The 19,241-nt window shown below is 40.0% G+C and overlaps 1 protein-coding gene across 1 annotated transcript in view; it reads right to left on the reverse strand.

The window, feature by feature from the left end:
• Positions 1-10,636: 10,636 nt before the first annotated feature.
• Positions 10,637-19,241, reverse strand: part of EXTL2 (exostosin like glycosyltransferase 2) — a 33,380-nt gene continuing 24,775 nt past the window's right edge. Inside the window, exons 4-5 of the mRNA XM_044001554.1 lie at positions 18,496-18,566; positions 10,637-12,148 (exon numbers count right to left, since the gene is read on the reverse strand). Coding sequence (XP_043857489.1) covers positions 11,657-12,148; positions 18,496-18,566 — 563 coding nt within the window. The 3' untranslated portion in view covers positions 10,637-11,656. The remainder of the gene's footprint in view (positions 12,149-18,495; positions 18,567-19,241) is intronic.

The raw sequence follows: 19,241 nt of genomic DNA on the forward strand, positions 1-19,241 counted from the left end.
CCTGGAAAGACTTACATGAGCATCAGTTCACTGAGTGAAGTGAACAGAACTAGGAGAACATTGTACATAGTAACGGCAACATTGTATGATTATCAGCTGTGATGGACTTGGTTCTTCTCAGCAGTACAATGATCCAAGACAATTCCAAAGGACTCATGATGGAAAATGTTCTCCACATCCAAAAAAAGAACTATGGAATGCAGGTTGAAGCATACCATTTTCACTTTATTTTTTTGTAGTTTTTTTTCCTCTTTTGTTCTTTCTTCTTTCACAACATGACCAATATGGAAATATGTTTTACATGATTGCATATATCTAACATAGAGCAAATTGCTTAGTCTTAAGAAGAAGGAAGGGAAGGGAGAAAAACTTGGAACTCAAAATTTTATAAAAATGTATGTTGGAGACAGCTAGGTGGCGCAGTGGATAAAGCACTGGCCCTGGATTCAGGAGGACCTGAGTTCACTTGACACTTACTAGCTGTGAGACCCTGGGCAAGTGACTTAATCCCCATTGCCCCTCAAAAAAATAATAATAAAATAAAATAAATAAAAATGAATGTTAAAAATTGTCTTTACATGTAGTTGGAAAAAATAAAATACCATAACTACGGCATAATATGTTCAAATTAAAGCTTATTTTAAAGATTTTTTTTTTTAAATAGAAGCCAGAATGCTGGGATCTCTCTTTTCCCAAGCTCTCTCCAATTCACATAGGCATGGAGCAGCAACTATTCTCTCCAGTAATTAGGAAAGTCATGCAAATACCAGACTTATGCCCCAGGTTACATCTAATTTTGAAGAAATTTATTAGTAGGGGTGCTAAAATAATGCCTTGTTTATTGCTTGTTAGAAAAAAATATTTTTGAAGCACTTTTAAAGTGTCTCCTTTTATTTGCATTACATGCAGGCAGATGCTGGAGTCAAGTCTGTTAAATTTTCAATGTGAGCATCTAGACCTCAGAAAACACAGAAATCAGGAGCTTATTTGTGTTTTGTGGTTGTCATTGTTGTATATCTTGCAGAGAGGACTATTCTTCAGCACAGGTTGGCCAGATTGATCTCTAAGATCTCTTTCAACTATGAGATTCTGAAATTCTACAATGGCCAATGTCATTGTTGGGGGACTTTTCTCTTCAAAGCAGGATGTTCAATTAGAGTATGGGAGACAAAAGAACTGGAGATCTCTCTCCTGTACAATGACACAAACTGGTGTTGTGGTTCAGAATAATAATCAATCCTTAAGGGCCTACAATTTGCCTGTACTCTACTAGGGGCTGGGGACAAAAAGACAAAAGTGAAACAATTCCTGACCTAAAAGAGCTTACATTAACCTTGACCTAGAAAATAAACCACCACCACCACCACCACCACCACCCCCCTTTCAACACATACACATGTTGCCGATGTCTTTGATGTCATTAGCAATTAAGAACGACCCACCTCCTCCAGTCCCCACCCCTCAAGAGCTATAATGAGCTTCATGGGGCTGGTGGCTCCTACCCTGTCCCTATGAAACTCCTGTGGGAACACCTCACCAGGAGTTAGCAGTTAATTAGAACCATGTCTTTTTAATGTCACTGTCAGATGTTATTGTCATATAAATTATGATAATAACAACGTATTATAACTTATGTAATGTGATTTACATAGGCGAAATCCCATTTTAACTTGGTAACTTTTGAAGGATGGCTAATTTTTCTATAGCACCACTTAAGAAGCTATCCTTAATCAAAGACATTGGCAGGAGGCTTTTAGCTTTGCTATTTTAAGACTGTTTTCCCTCTTTGCAACTGATTGGCAGGCTCAAACCTGGGAGGTGGGGGAGTGCTCAGAGAAAGGGGGGGTTGTCAGTTTCTTAGGTTGCACTGACATCTGGTGGTAAGGCAGAGCATCCTTTTGACTCCGTTTAAGGTCTGAGGGAGGAAAGAAAAAAAGAGCTGTAATTTATATAGGGTCATAGATTCAGAAGTGGAAGAGTCCTTGGAAGACATCAAGCCTATCCCCCTTACTCTACAGATGAAGAAATTGACCACTTGAAAAAACACCTTATATACACTGTGTCAGTTACAATAAAGTCAAATATCAGTTCATGACAGTAAGCTAGACTCATTTTGAAGACCTGGGACCAACAAATCAGTGTAGTTCAGCCTGATTTTTTTATTCCGTTTAATCCAACACTGTCAGTGGCAAACTCTAATATACATCTCACCCAACCATCCATCCATCCATCCATCCATCCATCCATTCGTCCATTCCCTCACACAGTTACCACTCTAGTTCAGGTCCTAATCACCCCTCAGTTGGACTATGCTGTAATTGTCTCTTAAAAGGGCCCCCTGCTTCCAACCTCTCTTCTCTTCAATCCATCCTCTGTGTAGCTGCCAAATTAATATGTCAAAAACACCAGTCTGACCAAATTACCATCTGATGCAGCTCTAGATGCTGCATTGCCTCTAAGATAAAACACAAATTCTTCGGTTTGACATTTAAAGTTCTTCATAATCAGACTCCAGGCTATTTTTCCAGGCTTAGTTCAAATGTAGAGGGATTTTCCTCACCAGGAAGCTCTTCTATGCCAATGAAATCACACATCCAGTCCCTATCCCCTCTCATCGAACAGTCTAAACAACCCTTAAATGCTTATTGTCTTGGCTGGACTTGGTTTTCCCTATAAATGACCTTCTATCCCATGCCTCCATGCTTCCTCTTCCCAGTGATTAGAATGTTTTCCCTCCTTACCTAACCCTCAGGAAACTCCTCATTCTTTTAAAGTCTCAGCTCAGGTGCTACTTCCTATAGAAAGGCTATTCAAATCATTGTGCAGTGAATGGAATACTCATGGAGTCAGAAAGACCCAAGTTCAAATCCTGTTGCAAATATTTGCTAGCTGTAGGATGATGCTGGACAAGTCACTTAACCTCTGTTTGCCTCTGTTTCCTTATCTGTTAAAATGGGGGTAAATAAAAGCTTCAAATGAGAGAAAATTTGTAAAGCACTTTTCAAATCTTAAAGCAATATGTAAATTTGAGCTATATTGTTATTATCTCTGCAGTTAGTAGTACTTTTCTTTATCTGTGTATATGTTCTATCTTCCCAGTAGAATGTTAGGTATTTTCTGTACACAAATACACTTACATATGTATACAGACATGCCCAGATCTCCTAACAAGAAGGAACCCTGTGTCCCCTATCAGTGAGTGGCTACTTAGCTGGAATAGGCTACATCTTTAAAACTAGCATTGTGGGAAAAGGTCATTCTCTTTTTTTGTTCATGTTCTTTCTTGCTGTGTTCACCCATAGCATGGGGACCATGAACTGAACCAGCAAGAGGAAAGGTATCCAGCCCAGCTGAGAAGCCTGGAGAAACTAGAGTGCATGGGACTCGACCTAAGGAGGGTTTTGGAGCAGGAAGTGAAACTGTATTCTATAGGAAACAAGCTGTTTGTTTCTGAACCTAATCCTCCCTCTCTCCTCAGAGACTGAGTTTGCATATTTGTAATTATACCTTTTAAAATAAATATTTCTTTGTAAAAGCTATTTCAATGTTAGTGATTAAATGGAATTATAGTGCAGAGACCATCCCCCACAATTAAAAAAATTTTTTAATTAATTAATTAAAAAAAATTTTTAGCCCCTACAATTGAAGGAATATTATGGGCTGGAACCATTGGCAGATGGTCAAAACACTTTACAGGAGTAAAATGTAACCTATGTGGCTTTTAGGCAGTGGGGACCAGGGTAGCAGTATCTCACATACACACACACACACACACACACACACACACACAAAATGCCCACCCATAACCAGCAAAACAGTATAATATATTTGTTTTGACATTCTCAGTCTCAAACCAAAAATTCATTTAATTTAATCTTTGTTGAGACGTTTACTAGCTGTGTGACCTTGGTCAAGTCATTTAACTCTGCCTCGGTTCCTCATCTGTCAAATGAGCTGGAGAAGGAAATGGCAAATCACTCCAGTATCTTTGCCAAGAAAACTCCAAATGGGGTCCTAAAGAGTTGGACATGACTGAAAAACAATTGTACAATTTCTGTCATTTCTTAATAACTATAGCTATTATCATAAGATAGATGTTATTGATGTGGTTGATTATGCCCTGCATTCATGGTAAAAATCCCACCCAGTCACAGTATATTATCCTGGTGATAACTTGCTGCAATCTCTTTGCTAATATTCTATTTAGAATTTTTACACGAATAGAGATGATGGGGAAAATGTTGGAGAAGAAAGGATGGAATAGAAATGCTTGGACAGGAAGAGAGGTTTGCCTTGGAAAGGAGTAGGGCCTTTTCTTATTTTATTTTATTTTTGCGGGGCAATGAGGGTTAAGTGACTTGCCCAGGGTCACACAGTTAATAAGTGTCAAGTGTCTGAGACTGGATTTGAACTCAGGTCCTCCTGAATTCAGGGCCAATGCTTTATCCACTGCACCACCTAGCTACCCAGTAGGGCCTTTCTTGATGTGAGACAGGGGTTAAGGAGGAGACAGTGGCTCAAGTCATTTGAGTGATATAAGATAAGGAAGTAGGGAGAGGAGAGAGCTCATGATGGATGGCCTCAATTTGAGGGGAGGGTAAAATTTGAGACAAAGTTCTCAGCTGAGATAGTTGGGGAGGGGAAATTATGGAACTTTTGAGGAAGAATGAAGAGGTTTGGAAGAGTCATTGTGGAAAGTGTGACAGTGACAGATGTATAGAAGGACCCTAACAGTAGTGAGGACCCAGTTGAAGTTGTATAATATAAATTCGTAGTGGACACAGTCAATGGTCGAATGGTTTTCTCCACCTTCATTCACCAGTATGTGTATTCTACAAAGCAAAGGAAGAGGATGGTAGAAGTGATACAAGGCTGAAGACAGTGTAAAGTTGAGCAATATGGAGAAAAGTGTAAAGTTGACAATATGGAGGAAAGAGAGGCAAGTTAAAGGAAGAGGTCTTTGGGGAGAACTGAGGAGTTGAGGGATTGGAGGTCATGGTGTAGTCTTGGACTACCTGGTCATGTTTGGTAAGGGAGAGGTGGAAATCCAGTAAATTATGGTCAGATGGGGGGGGGGGTTCAGAATTCTTGAATATGGAGAAGATACATTTGTATGACCATCTTTGTGTGTAGCTGAGGTGGCATGGAAGAGTAGCTCATAGGAAGTAAGAACTGAACAATTAGGGTATTTGAGGGAGGGTCAATATGGATGTTGACGTCCCCTAGTATGAAAGCAGGGGTAGGGGAGGAGAGAAAAACTGTGAACCAAGTACTGAACTCATTGAGGAAGGAAGGGGAGTGATCAGGAGGTCTGTAGACAACAAATACCAGAATTTTGATTGGGTAGAAGATGAGGATTGTATGGACTTCAAAGGAGAGTTTGCTGCATGGTGGATATAGGAGAAGAAACTGGAAGGGGGCAATGGGGATCAAGGAGTATTCCAACTCTCCCACCTCAACCAGTGAGTTGAGGGGAATGAATGAAGGTACAGCTGTATTGGAAAGGGTGGACAGGCAGGCTGTGTCGTCAGGGGAATCAAGGCCTTTAGAAGATGAAAGGCGTGGGAGGGAAAAAGATTTCAGATGAAGGCAAATCTTTTTCCTATTGAATAGGCATTCCAGAGGGTACTGTGGAAGGGGTAGAGAGTGATTAGCTGGGACTTTGGAATTGTAGGGATGAAGGGGTTGGGGACAAAGAGATGGGTGTTGAGGGATGGGGAGTGAATTTTGGATTAAGACATATAGGAGTTCAGAATCACTGGGATGTGTAGATTATGACCAAGTCTGAGCATGTTAATTGATAAGTGGAAGGCACTACTCCTCTTCCCATAGAAGGTAGGACACATGCATAGCACAGGATAGAAGGCATGTGGTCAGAGAGAAGACCCTGTTTCATTTCTCCTCTTTCCAACAAAGGATGGAGATTAGGCAGTAGACAGGCAGTAGGAAATGGAAATCCACTCCCCACTGACTTTCCTTTTCCTCTTTCTTTGGGGGACAGGCAAAGCAGGAGATAGAAGGTGAGAGATCAGATGGAAAGTCACTCTTCTTCTCACTTGAAGATGAAGTTGGAGATCACATGGGCTCCTGCTCAGCGGGAGATGGAGGTTGCACTGCACCTAGTCCTATGCCATCTTCCTTCAGGAAACACAGGCAGCAGGAGATGCAAAGACAGACTGTTAGGATAAATGGATAGAGAAGTGATAGGACCTGATTCTGGGTAGAGAAATGACTGAGGTTGCAGGACACTGTGGTTCCTCAGCTCATTTTCCTGTTACTGTTTTTAGAGACTGAGAATTGAAAACTCACAATGTGGTCATTCAAATAACTGTTTGGAAACAATGTGATGATTATTAATAATAACACCTATCTTTTAAGGTTGTTGTGAGAATAAAATGAAATATTTGTAAAGTGCTTTGAAAACTTTAAAGCAAATAATATACAAATGATAATATTATTATATGCTGCTTTAAAATCTGTAAAGTACTCTACATGTCATTTATTCTTCACAATAACTCTTTAAATTATTTTACAGTCTTTTAACAGATGAAGCAACTGAGACCAAGAAGTTAAGAGACTTGTCCAGGATTGTACAGCTAGTGACTGTCTGAAGCAGGATTTGAACTCACTTTTTCCTGACTCAAAATCCAGCATTCTATCCATTTACACTATCATAAATAAGGATTCTTGGTTTCATAATAGGAAGGTGGATTTTGTGACATGAGAGAAAGATAAGCTGCTGAGTCCTTGATTTGAGTCACTGAGAGTAGGAAAAGAGGAAGAAACAGCTGTGGGAACTGAGTCAAAAAGACAGTAAAAGGTAGGAATATAGCAGAAGAATCAGCTGACAGAAGAGCTCCATTCAGCATCCCATCTGGAGACACTATTGGGTAGAGAAAGGCTGAAGCTCATTTGAAGAGAACTGAATTATGCTTCTAGTCCTAAAGTTTAGTCTATAGTTTGAAACTGGTGAAACCTATCAGAAATGCTGGTTGCTCTCTACTGCCATCTTCTGTTTTATAGAGAAAGGTAGAAGAAAGGATCTACATCTGCTTTGCTGACAGAAACAGGTTGGACAAACCATGACCCCGTTGAATAAAGACCTCCAGGAACTTGTCTCCACTGAGCCAACCAGGAGGACTCTGAATTAAGGGAATTGCTTATCATTACTACAGCCTAACACTTCCTAAGCACATTTTTAAGTGTAATGGGAGTTCAAAAGAGCTTGTCACTGCTTCATCCATTTGAGAGTAGAAGAGGGTCCAAAAAACCCAAAACAAACCAAAACCAAAGAAAACCTGGGGCAGCTAGGTGGCACAGTGGATAGAGCACCGACCCTGGAGTCAGGAGTACCTGAGTTCAAATCCAGCCTCAGACACTTGACACTTACTAGCTGTGTGACCCTGGGCAAGTCATTTAACCCCAATTGCCTCAACCCAGCCCCCCAAAAAATACAAAGAGAGTAGAAGAGGGTAATGTTTTTTTTAGTACAAGAATGAGGATGAGCACATCTTGTCCTTTCTCATGTGCCTCAAAGATATATTTCTGTAAGTCCATGCCCTCTCTCTCCTCTCAGATATTAGGGGCATTGGTGGGAGAGATTAACCAAGGCTTATGTGCTAACTGTGATATTTTGATTACTCTTTTTTCCTTATCACTAAACAAATGTTTTACATTTAAGAGTTAATAACGACAAATCCAGCCTCAGACACTTGACACTTATTAGCTGTGTAACCCTGGGAAAGTCACTTAACCTTCATTGCTCCGCAAAAAAAAACACAACAAAAAACAAACCAAAAAAAAGTTAATGATGAGAGGCAGCTAGGTGGCGCAGTGGATAAAGCACCAGCCCTGGATTCTTGGAGGACCTCAGTTCAAATCTGGCCTCAGACACTTGACACTTACTAGCTGTGTGACCCTGGGCAAGTTTCTTAACCTTCACTGCCTCACCAAAAAGAAAAAAAAGAAAAAAAAAGAGGAAAAAAAGAGTTAATGATGTCAAAGGGAAAAGGACACACATGTACAAAAATATTTATAGCTGCTCTTTTTGTGGTGGTAAAGAATTGGAAATTGAGAGGATGCCCATCAATTGGGGAATGGCTAAACAAGTTGTGGTATATGAACATAATGGAATACTATTGTGCTGTAAGAAATGATGAACAGGCAGATTTCAGAGAAACCTGGAAGGACTTACATGAGTGAAATGAGCAGAACCAGGAAAACGTTGTAGACAGTATCAACAACATTGTATAATGATCAATTGTGATAGATCTACCTTCTCAGCAATACAACAGTCTATTTTCAAAGGAATCATGATGGAAAATGCTTTCCACATCCATAAAAGAGAACTGTGAAATCTATATGCAGATTGAACCATAGTTTAATATGAGTATACGTTTAATATGAGTATACACACATAACCTATATCAGATTGCTTGCTGTCTTGGGGAGGGGGGGAAAGGAAGGGAGAAAAATTTGCTACTAAAAATCTCATAAAAACAAATGCTGAAAACTATCTCTACATGTAAATAGAAAATAATAAAATACTTGTGATAAAAGAGTTAATGATGTCATTGTTAATACTGACTGATTTTCTATAGTTTAGAAATCACAGTATAATTTATGTTGAATTGTTTGAATTCTTGGGGTGGGGTGGGAGGGGAGGGAGGAAGAGAAGTTGAAACACAAAGTTTTTAAAAAACTGATGTCAAAATTTGCTTTTACATGTAATTTGGAAAATAAAAGTCTAAAATAAAAACAAAAAAACCCCACAGTAGTGCAGATTCAGGAGCCACAACGCTAAGTAGGGAGACTGTGTTCCTATCAGAAAAGATTTGCCCCCAGGACCCTGAAAGAATGAGTTGTAATTGCATGGTGGTGATTCTTTCTTGGGAATACAGACCTGCCGATAAGAGGGCATGTTGGGATGAACTAGCCCAAAGAGAATGTGTAGACATGTCCCACATGAAAGATTACACTGTGGAAAGGGTTCACATCTGTCATGTCACACACAGGTTACATAGGTGGGAGAGAGGTGTTGGCAAAGGATGCTGCTTTGCCATCAAACACTGGGACCCATTATAAAGTTTTAAGCCAGTCTACCTTTCTGATTGTTGTTGGTTTTGTTTTTGAACTGGGAGGTGGCAAGAACCCAGGAAAAAAACTTTCACTGAGATTTTAGCCCAGTTGCAAAAGCTGGGCTAACTTATAACACATTTTGCTTATAACTTAATATATTAATTTAATATATATTAATATATTAACAAACATTTTAAGAATGATATAAAGCCACTGCTTACTTGAAGCTAGAAGCATTTAAAAGTATGTTGAGTAAAGTAGGAAATAGTCTTTGGAAAATGTTCCAGCAGGCTGGGTTGGGCAGCATATACCACCTGCTTCGGGGAGGCTGAGGCTGGCAAATCTCTTGTTTAAGAGTTCTGACCTTCAGCAGAATGAAAGCTGATTAGGTATCCAAATTAAATCCAGCATCAATATGGTAAGCCCCCAGGAATGAGGGGGCACTAGGCTGCCTAAGGAAGGGAAAATTGGCCCAAGGCAGAAAATCAGGCAGGACAAGGCTGCTGTGCTAATCACAATGGGAATGGGTGTGTGAATAACCCCAGTACAAGTCTGGGCAAAATAGGGAGACTCTGCCTCAATGAAAGAAAAAAGGAAAGAAGGAAGGGAGAGGCAGACAGAGAAAGGAAGGAAGGAAAGAAAAGGAGGGGGAGAGAAGAGAAAAGTAAATATTTTGCTAGTACCCAAGTAGAAGGAAAGGCCATTGCACTCAGAGTGTCAAAAATTATGCATCTCATATTATCCGGAGGCATAAATTAGGTAATTTAAAGGAAGAAGGTACAAATGTCTTTTTAAAAAATTTTCAGGGTTCGCTTAGTATAGTAAAGCATCATTTTAAAAATCATTACTTCAGCATACTGCACAGGGATGGTAAAAGCTTTATTTATTTATCTGCCAAAAGGATGCCATTCTTCCCACCTCCCTTTTCAGCTCCCACCATCTGACCAAAAAAAATGCTGCTAAGTCACACTTTGTTTTGGCAAAACAAAAAATTAATTTCACATTTTAAAAAATGGTTCAGGCCCCTATTGGAAATCACAAATGAGCATCAATAAGAAGAAAACAGAGCACACACTATGCTGCAGGGATCAGTGTGGATGGGCCATCAGCTGTGAGTATTTTACTATTATTTATCATAGTTAGCAATCAGAAAAAAATCCATTTGTGTCGCTTCAGCAAAACAAAGCCAAAACAAAGTCTCAGATAAAGGTTAGCTTCACGTTGACATATACTTTGCCACTGCTAATGAACAAGGGTGAAGCACAAGACACCTGTGTTGAAGACAAATACTAATACAGAGAATGAACCAAAAGGGAGCGATCACAACGACACAAAAGTGAGTTGCTGCAACTCACTGTATACACATTTTCTGGATTTGGGATTCACTTCTAATTCTTCTGTGACTATGTTAACTGGATTTTTCTTCAGAATGGAGACTGTTTTGTTGCCCTACAAAGAGAAGACAAGAGACTAGGGATACACTCAACGCTGAGAATTCAAGTCCAATGGACTTTGTGCAACAGATGCAATAAGGTGAGAACTCATGAGATAACTGATATGCAATGAGATAGGGTTTGAACTCATTTATTAGAATTCTACAAGGGCACCTCTGCCAGGCTCTAATAATAATAATAACATAATAACAACTCACATTTACAGAGCACTTTAAAGTTTACAAAGTGCTTTACATACATGATCTCATTAAATCCCTGTTGTAACATTCTTCTAAAACAGAACTGGCTTGTATGCATTTCTTAAATGATGATGTAAACTTGATGCAAAGTATACAAGTGAATGAGTGTACATTCTTAAGGTCAGATTTAGCAACGAAATCCACAACCTGCATCTCGATACGCCTTTAGACTTTCATCTGCATATAAGTTAACATGGGCTGTGTTTTCTGTGATCCGTGCAGTAGATGTTTGGAAAAATGAAGTTAGCAACCAGACATTCTTTAGCTACAAGACAACCACCAAGTCATGAGAGACCCAGCAGTGAAAACAAAAGGAGGGGTAGCTGCAACCTGGTTTGCAGAATTAAGTGTAGACAGAGAGGCTGGGTTGGCCAGCAGAGGACTCAGCAGCTGCCTTCAGATTTTCTCCCTTTGTATGAAATGTGAGGTTAATTTACTTGTTCTTCCATGGCTTTCCCAGCCACAATACAGGACTCGTCCTTTTTCATGAGCCCAACTGGCATTTGAGGCTTGAGATGAAGGTAAGCAGCCTTAAATGAGAAAGCTGAGAGAAATGTCTCATGAGTTTCAAACACTGGAGACAGCTGGTTATAATCCTTAAGGCAAATGCCAGGAGTCAAAGAAGGAAAACAGTCTCAAAATATAAACAGTGATGTCACAAACCAAGGAAGTTATGCACCTGGATAAAATCCCTTAACAAGAGGCCTACCCTGGCCACAACACCAGCAACATCTCTATTTCTGAAGGAAGGAGGGATCTCCCAACCTTGTGACCACCTTTGACTTTGGAGGGGGGCAACAGTCCATAATGTTGCTATAAAAACTTAACACTGAGAAGCTACCCAAATACCCAAGCAGTTCAGGGATTATTATTTATTCATTTACTTTACATTTTGCTTTTGTGGTTGGCATAGTATGGAAAACCAAACTGGGAAATCATAATGTTGGAGTATTTTAAGGGCATGCTATCATAGATCTTCACAAGCTTATTTATACAATAAGACCTCTGCAAGAAGTGATCTGCCCGGTGCCACATGCCCGAATAGCCACTGCTGGTCTCTTTTTCTAAATTGCCCATTTCCACAGGCTTGACAAATACCCCGGAAGTCTTCCCAATGTGTTTGGCGACCATAAAATTCATGGCGATGTCATCACAATTCTGGGTCTCATCTATCAAAGCGTGGACAGTAGCTGGCTGTTTCTGGAAGTGTTCGAGGTATTTGCGGTTGAAGAATGATGCTCCAATCAGCACCATGGAATACTGGTCTCCATTTCCAAATTCTGGTATTTGCAGCTCAAAGCCACCGTAACTGTAAACACCTGAAGCAGTGGGGACATGCTTTCTAGGGACAAATCCTACAATCTGATCGGGAAATTGCTGCAAGGAGGAGGGGAAAAGTAACAGTTAGTGCAGTAGCAATTTAGAAGAGAGACACTGAAATCAGTTTGATTTCGGCAGAGGGAATTCAGCTGGTATGTCACCTTTGTTCTATTCCTGACATCATTTGTTCTCACTTCCTGTCTAACTCTGGACAAGTAGTTGTATTTCTGTCCGCTAGGATCACTCTGCAGGTCAGATTCTACTGTGACACAAATCTCTTGTATAAGGAGGCCTTTGCAAATGGCCCATGTAATATAAGCATTATCCATCTAATACCACAAAATTCTAGTACAACAGAAGACTGTAGACATTTCCTTGGAATTTGCTAAAAAATAAATTGAGCCCGTGTCTATAAAATGAGGCTGTTGGGGCAGCTAGGTGGCGCAGTGGATAAAGCATGGCCTTGGACTCAGGGGAACCTGACAGTAGCTATGTGACTCTTGGTAAATCACTTAACCCTCATTGCCCCACCCAAAAACAAAACAAAACAAAACAACCAAAAAATAAACAAATTAAAAATAAAATGAGGCTGTAGACACCATCTACTTAGGATATATAATGCAGGGGCAGCTAGGTGGCACAGTGGATAAAAACACCAGCCCTGGATTCAGGAGGACCTGAGTTCAAAATCTGGCCTCAGATACTTGACACTTACTAGCTGTATGACCCTGGGCAAGTCACTTAACCCTCACTGCCCTGCAAAAAAAAAAAGGAAGGAAGGAAGGAAGGAAGAAAAGGATATATAATTGATTGATATAATAGATATAATGTATAGTAGAAGGATAGAAAATGAAGCTTGATTAGGTCATTTTAAAAATGCTTTGAGATTATAAGAAAGATATAAAATTATCAAAAGTTTGGAATGGTTTTATGATTTTGTTTCAGTTTTAGTCTCCATATTCTTGACTTTTAAAAAGCAATCGGGGGGGACAGCTAGGTGGCGCAGTGGATAGAGCACCGGCCCTGGATTCAGGAGGACCTGAGTTCAAATCTGACCTCAGACACTTAACACTTACTAGCTGTGTGACCCTGGGCAAGTCACTTAAGCCCAACTGCCTCACTAAAAACAACAACAAACAAACAAAAAAATCAATCAGGGGCAGCTAGGTGGCACAGTGGATAGAGCACCGGCCCTGGAATCAGGAGGACCTGAGTTCAAACCTGGCCTCAGACACTTAACACTTACTAGCTGTGTGAACCTGGGCAAGTTACTTAACCCCAACTGCCTTACCAAAAAAAAAAAAAATCAATCAATCAAAGAGCATTTATTAAGGGTCTACTATGTACGGAGAACTGTGCTAGGCACTGGGGAATACAAAGAAAAGACAAAAGTGAAATCATTCCTGCCCTCAGGGAGTTGATATTCTCTTGAAGGTGACAACTTGTACATATAGAAGTATATATGAAAGAGCCACTAAATAGGGGATTTTGTGGATATGGCACTAGTGATTGGGGTAGGGGATAGGGGACAGTCAACAAAGGCAAGACAGGTTCACTGGACTATAGCATGTGTGAAGAGAAAAGGTGAACAGGTAGATGGGGGCCAGGTTGTGAAGGCCAAGGTCTGTTGATTTCACTTCTACAACATCCCTCAAATATGCCCCTTCTCTCCTCTGACATTAGGACCACTCTAGTGCAGGTTCTCATCACCCATCACCTGGCCCACTGCAATAGCAAGGGACTGCCTGCTTCCAGTCTTTTTTCTGTTCCAATCCAACCTCCTTTCGGCTTCTAAAGTGGTTTTCCTAAAACACAGGTATGATGGGGGTCACCTATAAATGCCAGTGGCTTCCTATTGACTCTAGGAGCAAATACAAAATGATCTGTTTGGCATCGGAAGCCCTTCATAACCAATCCTCCTCCTGCTTTTCTGGTCTTTTTATACCTTGTTCCTCTATATATACTCTTCGATCCAGTGATACTCACCTCCTGGCTGTTCCTCCTGGTTCTGGGCATTTGCTCCAGCTGTCCTTCATTCCTGCAATGCTTTCTCTCCTCCTCTTTGACTACTGACCTCCCCAGATTCCTTTAGGTCCCAACTAAAATATTAACTTTGAGAGGAAGCCTTTCCTAATCCCTCTATCTCAGTGCTTTCCCTCTCTTAATCATTTCCTATTTATCCTGTATAATTGTTTGCTCTGTATACCATTTTTGCATGTCATCTCCCCCCTTAGATTGTAAGCTCCTTGAGGGAAGGGACTGTCTTTTGCTTCCTTTTGTATTCCCAGTGTTTAGCACAGTGCCTGGCACACAACAGGCACTAAATGTTTATCAAGTGAAGGAAGGAAGGAGATAAGGATTTTAAATATTGCCTTTTGGTTTGTGTGTTTATTCCTTTTGAGTAAGGAGATGTCTCAAAACCTTTGCGGAAAACAGAAATGTTGAATCAGTATTGTAGAACGGGAGGATATATATGACATTTGACATTGAGAAGCAGTGTGGTGGGGGCAGCTAGGTGACACAGTGCATAAAGCACTGGCCCTGGATTCAGTTGGACCTGAGTTCAAAACCGAACTCAGACACTTGACACGTACTAGCTGTGTGATCCTGGACAAGTCACTTAACCCTCATTGCCTCAAAAAAAAAGAAGAAGAAGGAAGAAGGAGGAAGAAGAGGAAGAAGGAGGGAGAAGAGGAAAAAGAAGATGATGATGATGAAGAAGAAGAAAGAAGAAGCAGCAGTGTGGTAACAGTGGAAAGAATCCAGCATTTCCCATGAGGAGAGGCATAGGCTAGCATGTTAATGATGACACTTAACTGTGAGTCTATGGGTAAGTCAGATAACTTTGAGTCTCAGTTCTTTTCATTTGGAAAATGGGTATACTAAAATTTGTATTGTCTACTTCATAGGTTTGTTACAGGAAAGGTGATTTTAAACCGCACGGGGCTTTATCTATTTACTTTGGGGGGGGGGGCAGGCAGGCAGGGCAATGAGGGTTAAGTGACTTGCCCAGGGTCACACAGCTAGTAAGTGTTGTGTCTGAGGCCGGATTTGAACTCAGGTACTCCTGAATCCAGAGCCAGTGTTCTATCCACTGCACTACCTAGCTGCCCTATCTTATTTACTTTTATATATAACAAACATGAGGCAGTGAAGAGAGGAGGTTGCACAAAGGTCAGAAAAGGGAAAAAGCCCATGTTGGGTTCAAGGGCTGTGGCAATCCCAGGATAGATTCTACAATTCCAGTGGAAACTGAAAGAGAAAAGCTGAAGAAGGAGGAAGGGGATGGCAACATATTTTCCTAGGGACATCTTGGGGGCAACCTGAAACTGCTATCCCAAAGAACAACAGATTTATAAAGCAAGATTAAGATACTGTTTGATTGTCTGGCATGCCCTAAGGTGTGTGTGCTGTTAAGAACTGAGGTGCTGTACTCTATTGTGCTCTTTGCAGAACGGTGCCCTTTGTTTCAAACAGCAGTCTCTTATTGGAAATTTTGCTTTTGTGTGCTCTGTCAATACAAGCCCTGAAATACTGCTGATGTGGCACCAAGTTCTAGTTGTTGATCGAAGGTTATGCTTTCAGCCTGGCCTCCTCTGGCCCCTTTTGTTAGATGTGATGTAAAAATTGAAGCTGTGAAAAAATGCTGATCGTTGCAGAGAACTGTGGCTACCTATCATGAATGAATATTTGATGAGGTGAAAATGTCCCAAGTAGCAAATTGAGAAGTTACTACAGTCAAAGCTGTTGTTTCTTTATTAGGAAACCCAGCCTTTAAATGCCCTGTGCCGCCTCTGAGGGGCTGTGGGTGCAAGGTCAGTTTTGATTTCAGATGAATGTGTGAATACTAGAAAGTGTCGAGTAAAAGCCAGCTACTGTGAATGTATATTCAGACAACCATTCTACTATGTAACACACACACACAATGCTTCTTAATGTCAAATGTCATATTTATCCTCCCGTTCTATAACGCTGATTTAACATTTCTATTTTCCATAAGGGTTCTGAGACATATAAAAATATCCAACTTGTTATAACTAGGAGTTAGGAAAAAAGAAGCTTAAAAAAAAACACCAAAAAAACTCCAAACAAACAAAAAAAGAAGCTGATACCATACTATGGAATTTAAAAATTATATTAATAATAGTTGAGACCTATATGTTTTGAAGTTAGCAATCTTATCTCACTTGAGTCTCCCAGCAGCTCTGGGAGGGAGGTACTTATGGATATTATGATTAGCCCTATTTTATATATGAGTAAAATGAGGTTTAGAAACTTAGGTGACTGACCTGGAGTCACACAGAGTAAATACTACTAGAAGTGGGCCTTGAACCCAGGTCTTCCTGATTTCAAGTATAGCACAGTATTTATCCACTAAGCCACACTGCCTGCCATGCACAACAGACCTGCCATATTTAACACTTGCTAATGCCTTCTATATTGGACTGTCAGCTGCATGGGGCTAGGGCCCATATTACTTGTCTCCTTTTTCTTGCAGGATGTCATCACAGTAAGTATTTGACTGATATTTGTCCAATAGGAAAATGAAAAATGAAACAGATAGCAAAAGCTGTTTGTTGGGGTTCACATTTAGGAAAGGGGATTCTATGGGATCTCCCTTGAAACTGAGCTTAAATTCTTTGGCAGTGGTGACAACTCATACATCTAGGCAAAGTTCTTCATAATCCTCTGATATCTACTCTCATCAAGCAGTCACTGATATATAGGAAGGAAGGAAGGAAGGAAGGAAGGAAGGAAGGAAGGAAGGAAGGAAGGAAGGAAGGAAGGAAGGAAGGAAGGAAGGAAGGAAGGAAGGGAGGGAGGGAGGGAGGGAGGGAGGGAGGGAGGAAGGAAGGAAGGAAGGAAGGAAACAAGCTAGTGTTTGAAGCTAGGTTTGAACTTATGTCTTTGTGACTCCAGGGCCAGAGATTATCCATTGTGCCATCCAGTTGACTCTGACTCTATGTTATATACCTAATAGTGTATTTGATGCCATTGATCCCCAAACCTGGACTCTAACATACCTTTTCTTTCTCTTTCTTTCTCTTTCCTGCTTTCTTTCTCTCTCTCTTTCTCTCCTTCCTTCCTTCCTCCCTCCATCTGTCCCTCCCTCCTTTCCTTCCTTGGAGGCACTTGGTGTTAAGTGACTTGCCCAGGGTCACACAGCTAGTATGTGTCTGAAATCGAATGTGAACTCAGGTCCTCCTGACTCCAGGGCCAGTGCTCTATCCACTGTGCCACCTAACCGCCTGGCACACAGTAGGTCTTAATTTCCTCATCTATAAATAAGTGTTCTGGGCATTACTGGCCCCGTGCATATACTTATTTTCTCACTTCATAAATGCAGGTTTTGTTTCCTCAACAAGAGGCCAAGTTACTTGAGAAGAAGGTCTTACACTCTGGTCTCACCCACTCTGTGCTAAAAATGTTGTGTGCTGATTGATTTAAAGACAGCAGATTCTCTTTGCTTTATGATAGAGGTTAAATCTCAATACAACAAACAGCATTGTTGCCCAAATCACTGTATAAGGACAACAAAATTCCATAGTCCCAGACAAGGACCCATTTATTTCGGATACAACAAATTTCCATTATGGCTAAAAGCTCTTTGAGTTTATTGCAATGGGATCTCCCTGAAATAAACAGAAAAAAGGAAGAATAGAGAAACAATTTGTAAAATCCTTTACATTTCTATAGAACTTTAAAAGTTTACAAAGTAGTTTCCAATAATCCTTACTGAGTGACTGAATAATTTAGACAATCCAATTTTATAATTTGTTTAATAAATGAGGAATCCAAGAGTGAGAGAAATTGTCAAGAGTTAAAGAAAAAACATCCCCCTTCAGGCTTCAATTTTTCCTTTTATCCAAAAGGAAAGAAAAAAGTCCTTGGGGACAGGAGGAATTAGCTTTTACTGCCCTCCATATACCTGCTTTTCTTTTCCTTTCCTTCCAAGGCAGTTAAGTACAGTAGAATGAGGGTGGATTTGGGCTCAGAGGATCTGGGTTCAAATCTTTCAACCTCTGTACCCAATTCACTTATCCTCCCTGAACATCATTGTCCTCACCTATAAAATGATAGGGTTGGGCTAGTTGACCTTGAAGGATTTTTCTGACTTTCAATTTAAGATACTATGGCTTTAAATCACCAGACTCTACCACTTCCCCACAATCCCCTCAAGAGTACTTTCCAACTCTTCCGCCCTGGCACACAACAATACAGCTGCATATCAAAAGAGGTCTGAGATCCAGTTTGAGCCAACTACTGTTCAATCTCATTTGACTTCAGACAAGTGGTTCTATTTGTCAAATAACTTCTTCCATGTTTTGAGCGCTCCAAGAATAGTCTGCTTTTCCTTAGGTGAGACTTTATAAGATACCTTTATGAAGAAGAGCCAACATTACCTGCCAAACTGAGAATGCAAAAACGAGGTCATGAGCACTAATTAGCGTGTCGTCATCTACCATTAAAACAGCTGAAAAGAGAAGACATGAAACCATTTGAATCCAACAGATTGGAAATGAAACTAAAAATTAGGAAAAAGGCAAAGGTATGAAGATTTACTCATGGAGCTCTCCTCTATAGAAATCACTTAATTGAAAAAAATTGGCAATAGTGCCCATTTAGCACATGTATTCCTCAGGAGAGTTGCCAGTAGGGAAAAAAGTTGCTAATTGGGCCATAATTGATTTTTGCAATGGCCCAGGGACATAAATGATCCTTTAGTAAGCTAAAGAAATGACAAATAAGTAACACAAATAATTTTAAGAGAGCTTCTGCCTCACAAAATGTCCCTAAAAACAAAAAGTGCTATCTGGAGGGGTTGACATTAGTGGCAAAAAAAAAAAAAAGTTAAGCATAGTAAACTTTAACTATTTGGGATTTAAATATTTGTGGATATACAATATACTTGCAGGGTGGGCTAAAAGTCACGAAGGAGTTTCAATGTTTAACAACTTCATTATTTTTTGTTTTTAATTAACAATATCATAGTATTATATACAGTATATATAGGAAATAAATTTACATTATGTGTAAAAAATCTAATTTCAAAAATGGTGAAAAGTAAAGAAAAAATAATTTTCAAAAAGTTATTAAAACATTGTGACTTTTGGCTCACCCTGTATTATGTGGTTTTTTCCCCCTAACC

This window comes from Dromiciops gliroides, chromosome 4, assembly GCF_019393635.1.
Source record: "Dromiciops gliroides isolate mDroGli1 chromosome 4, mDroGli1.pri, whole genome shotgun sequence".
In the NCBI taxonomy this organism is placed as follows: domain Eukaryota; kingdom Metazoa; phylum Chordata; class Mammalia; order Microbiotheria; family Microbiotheriidae; genus Dromiciops; species Dromiciops gliroides.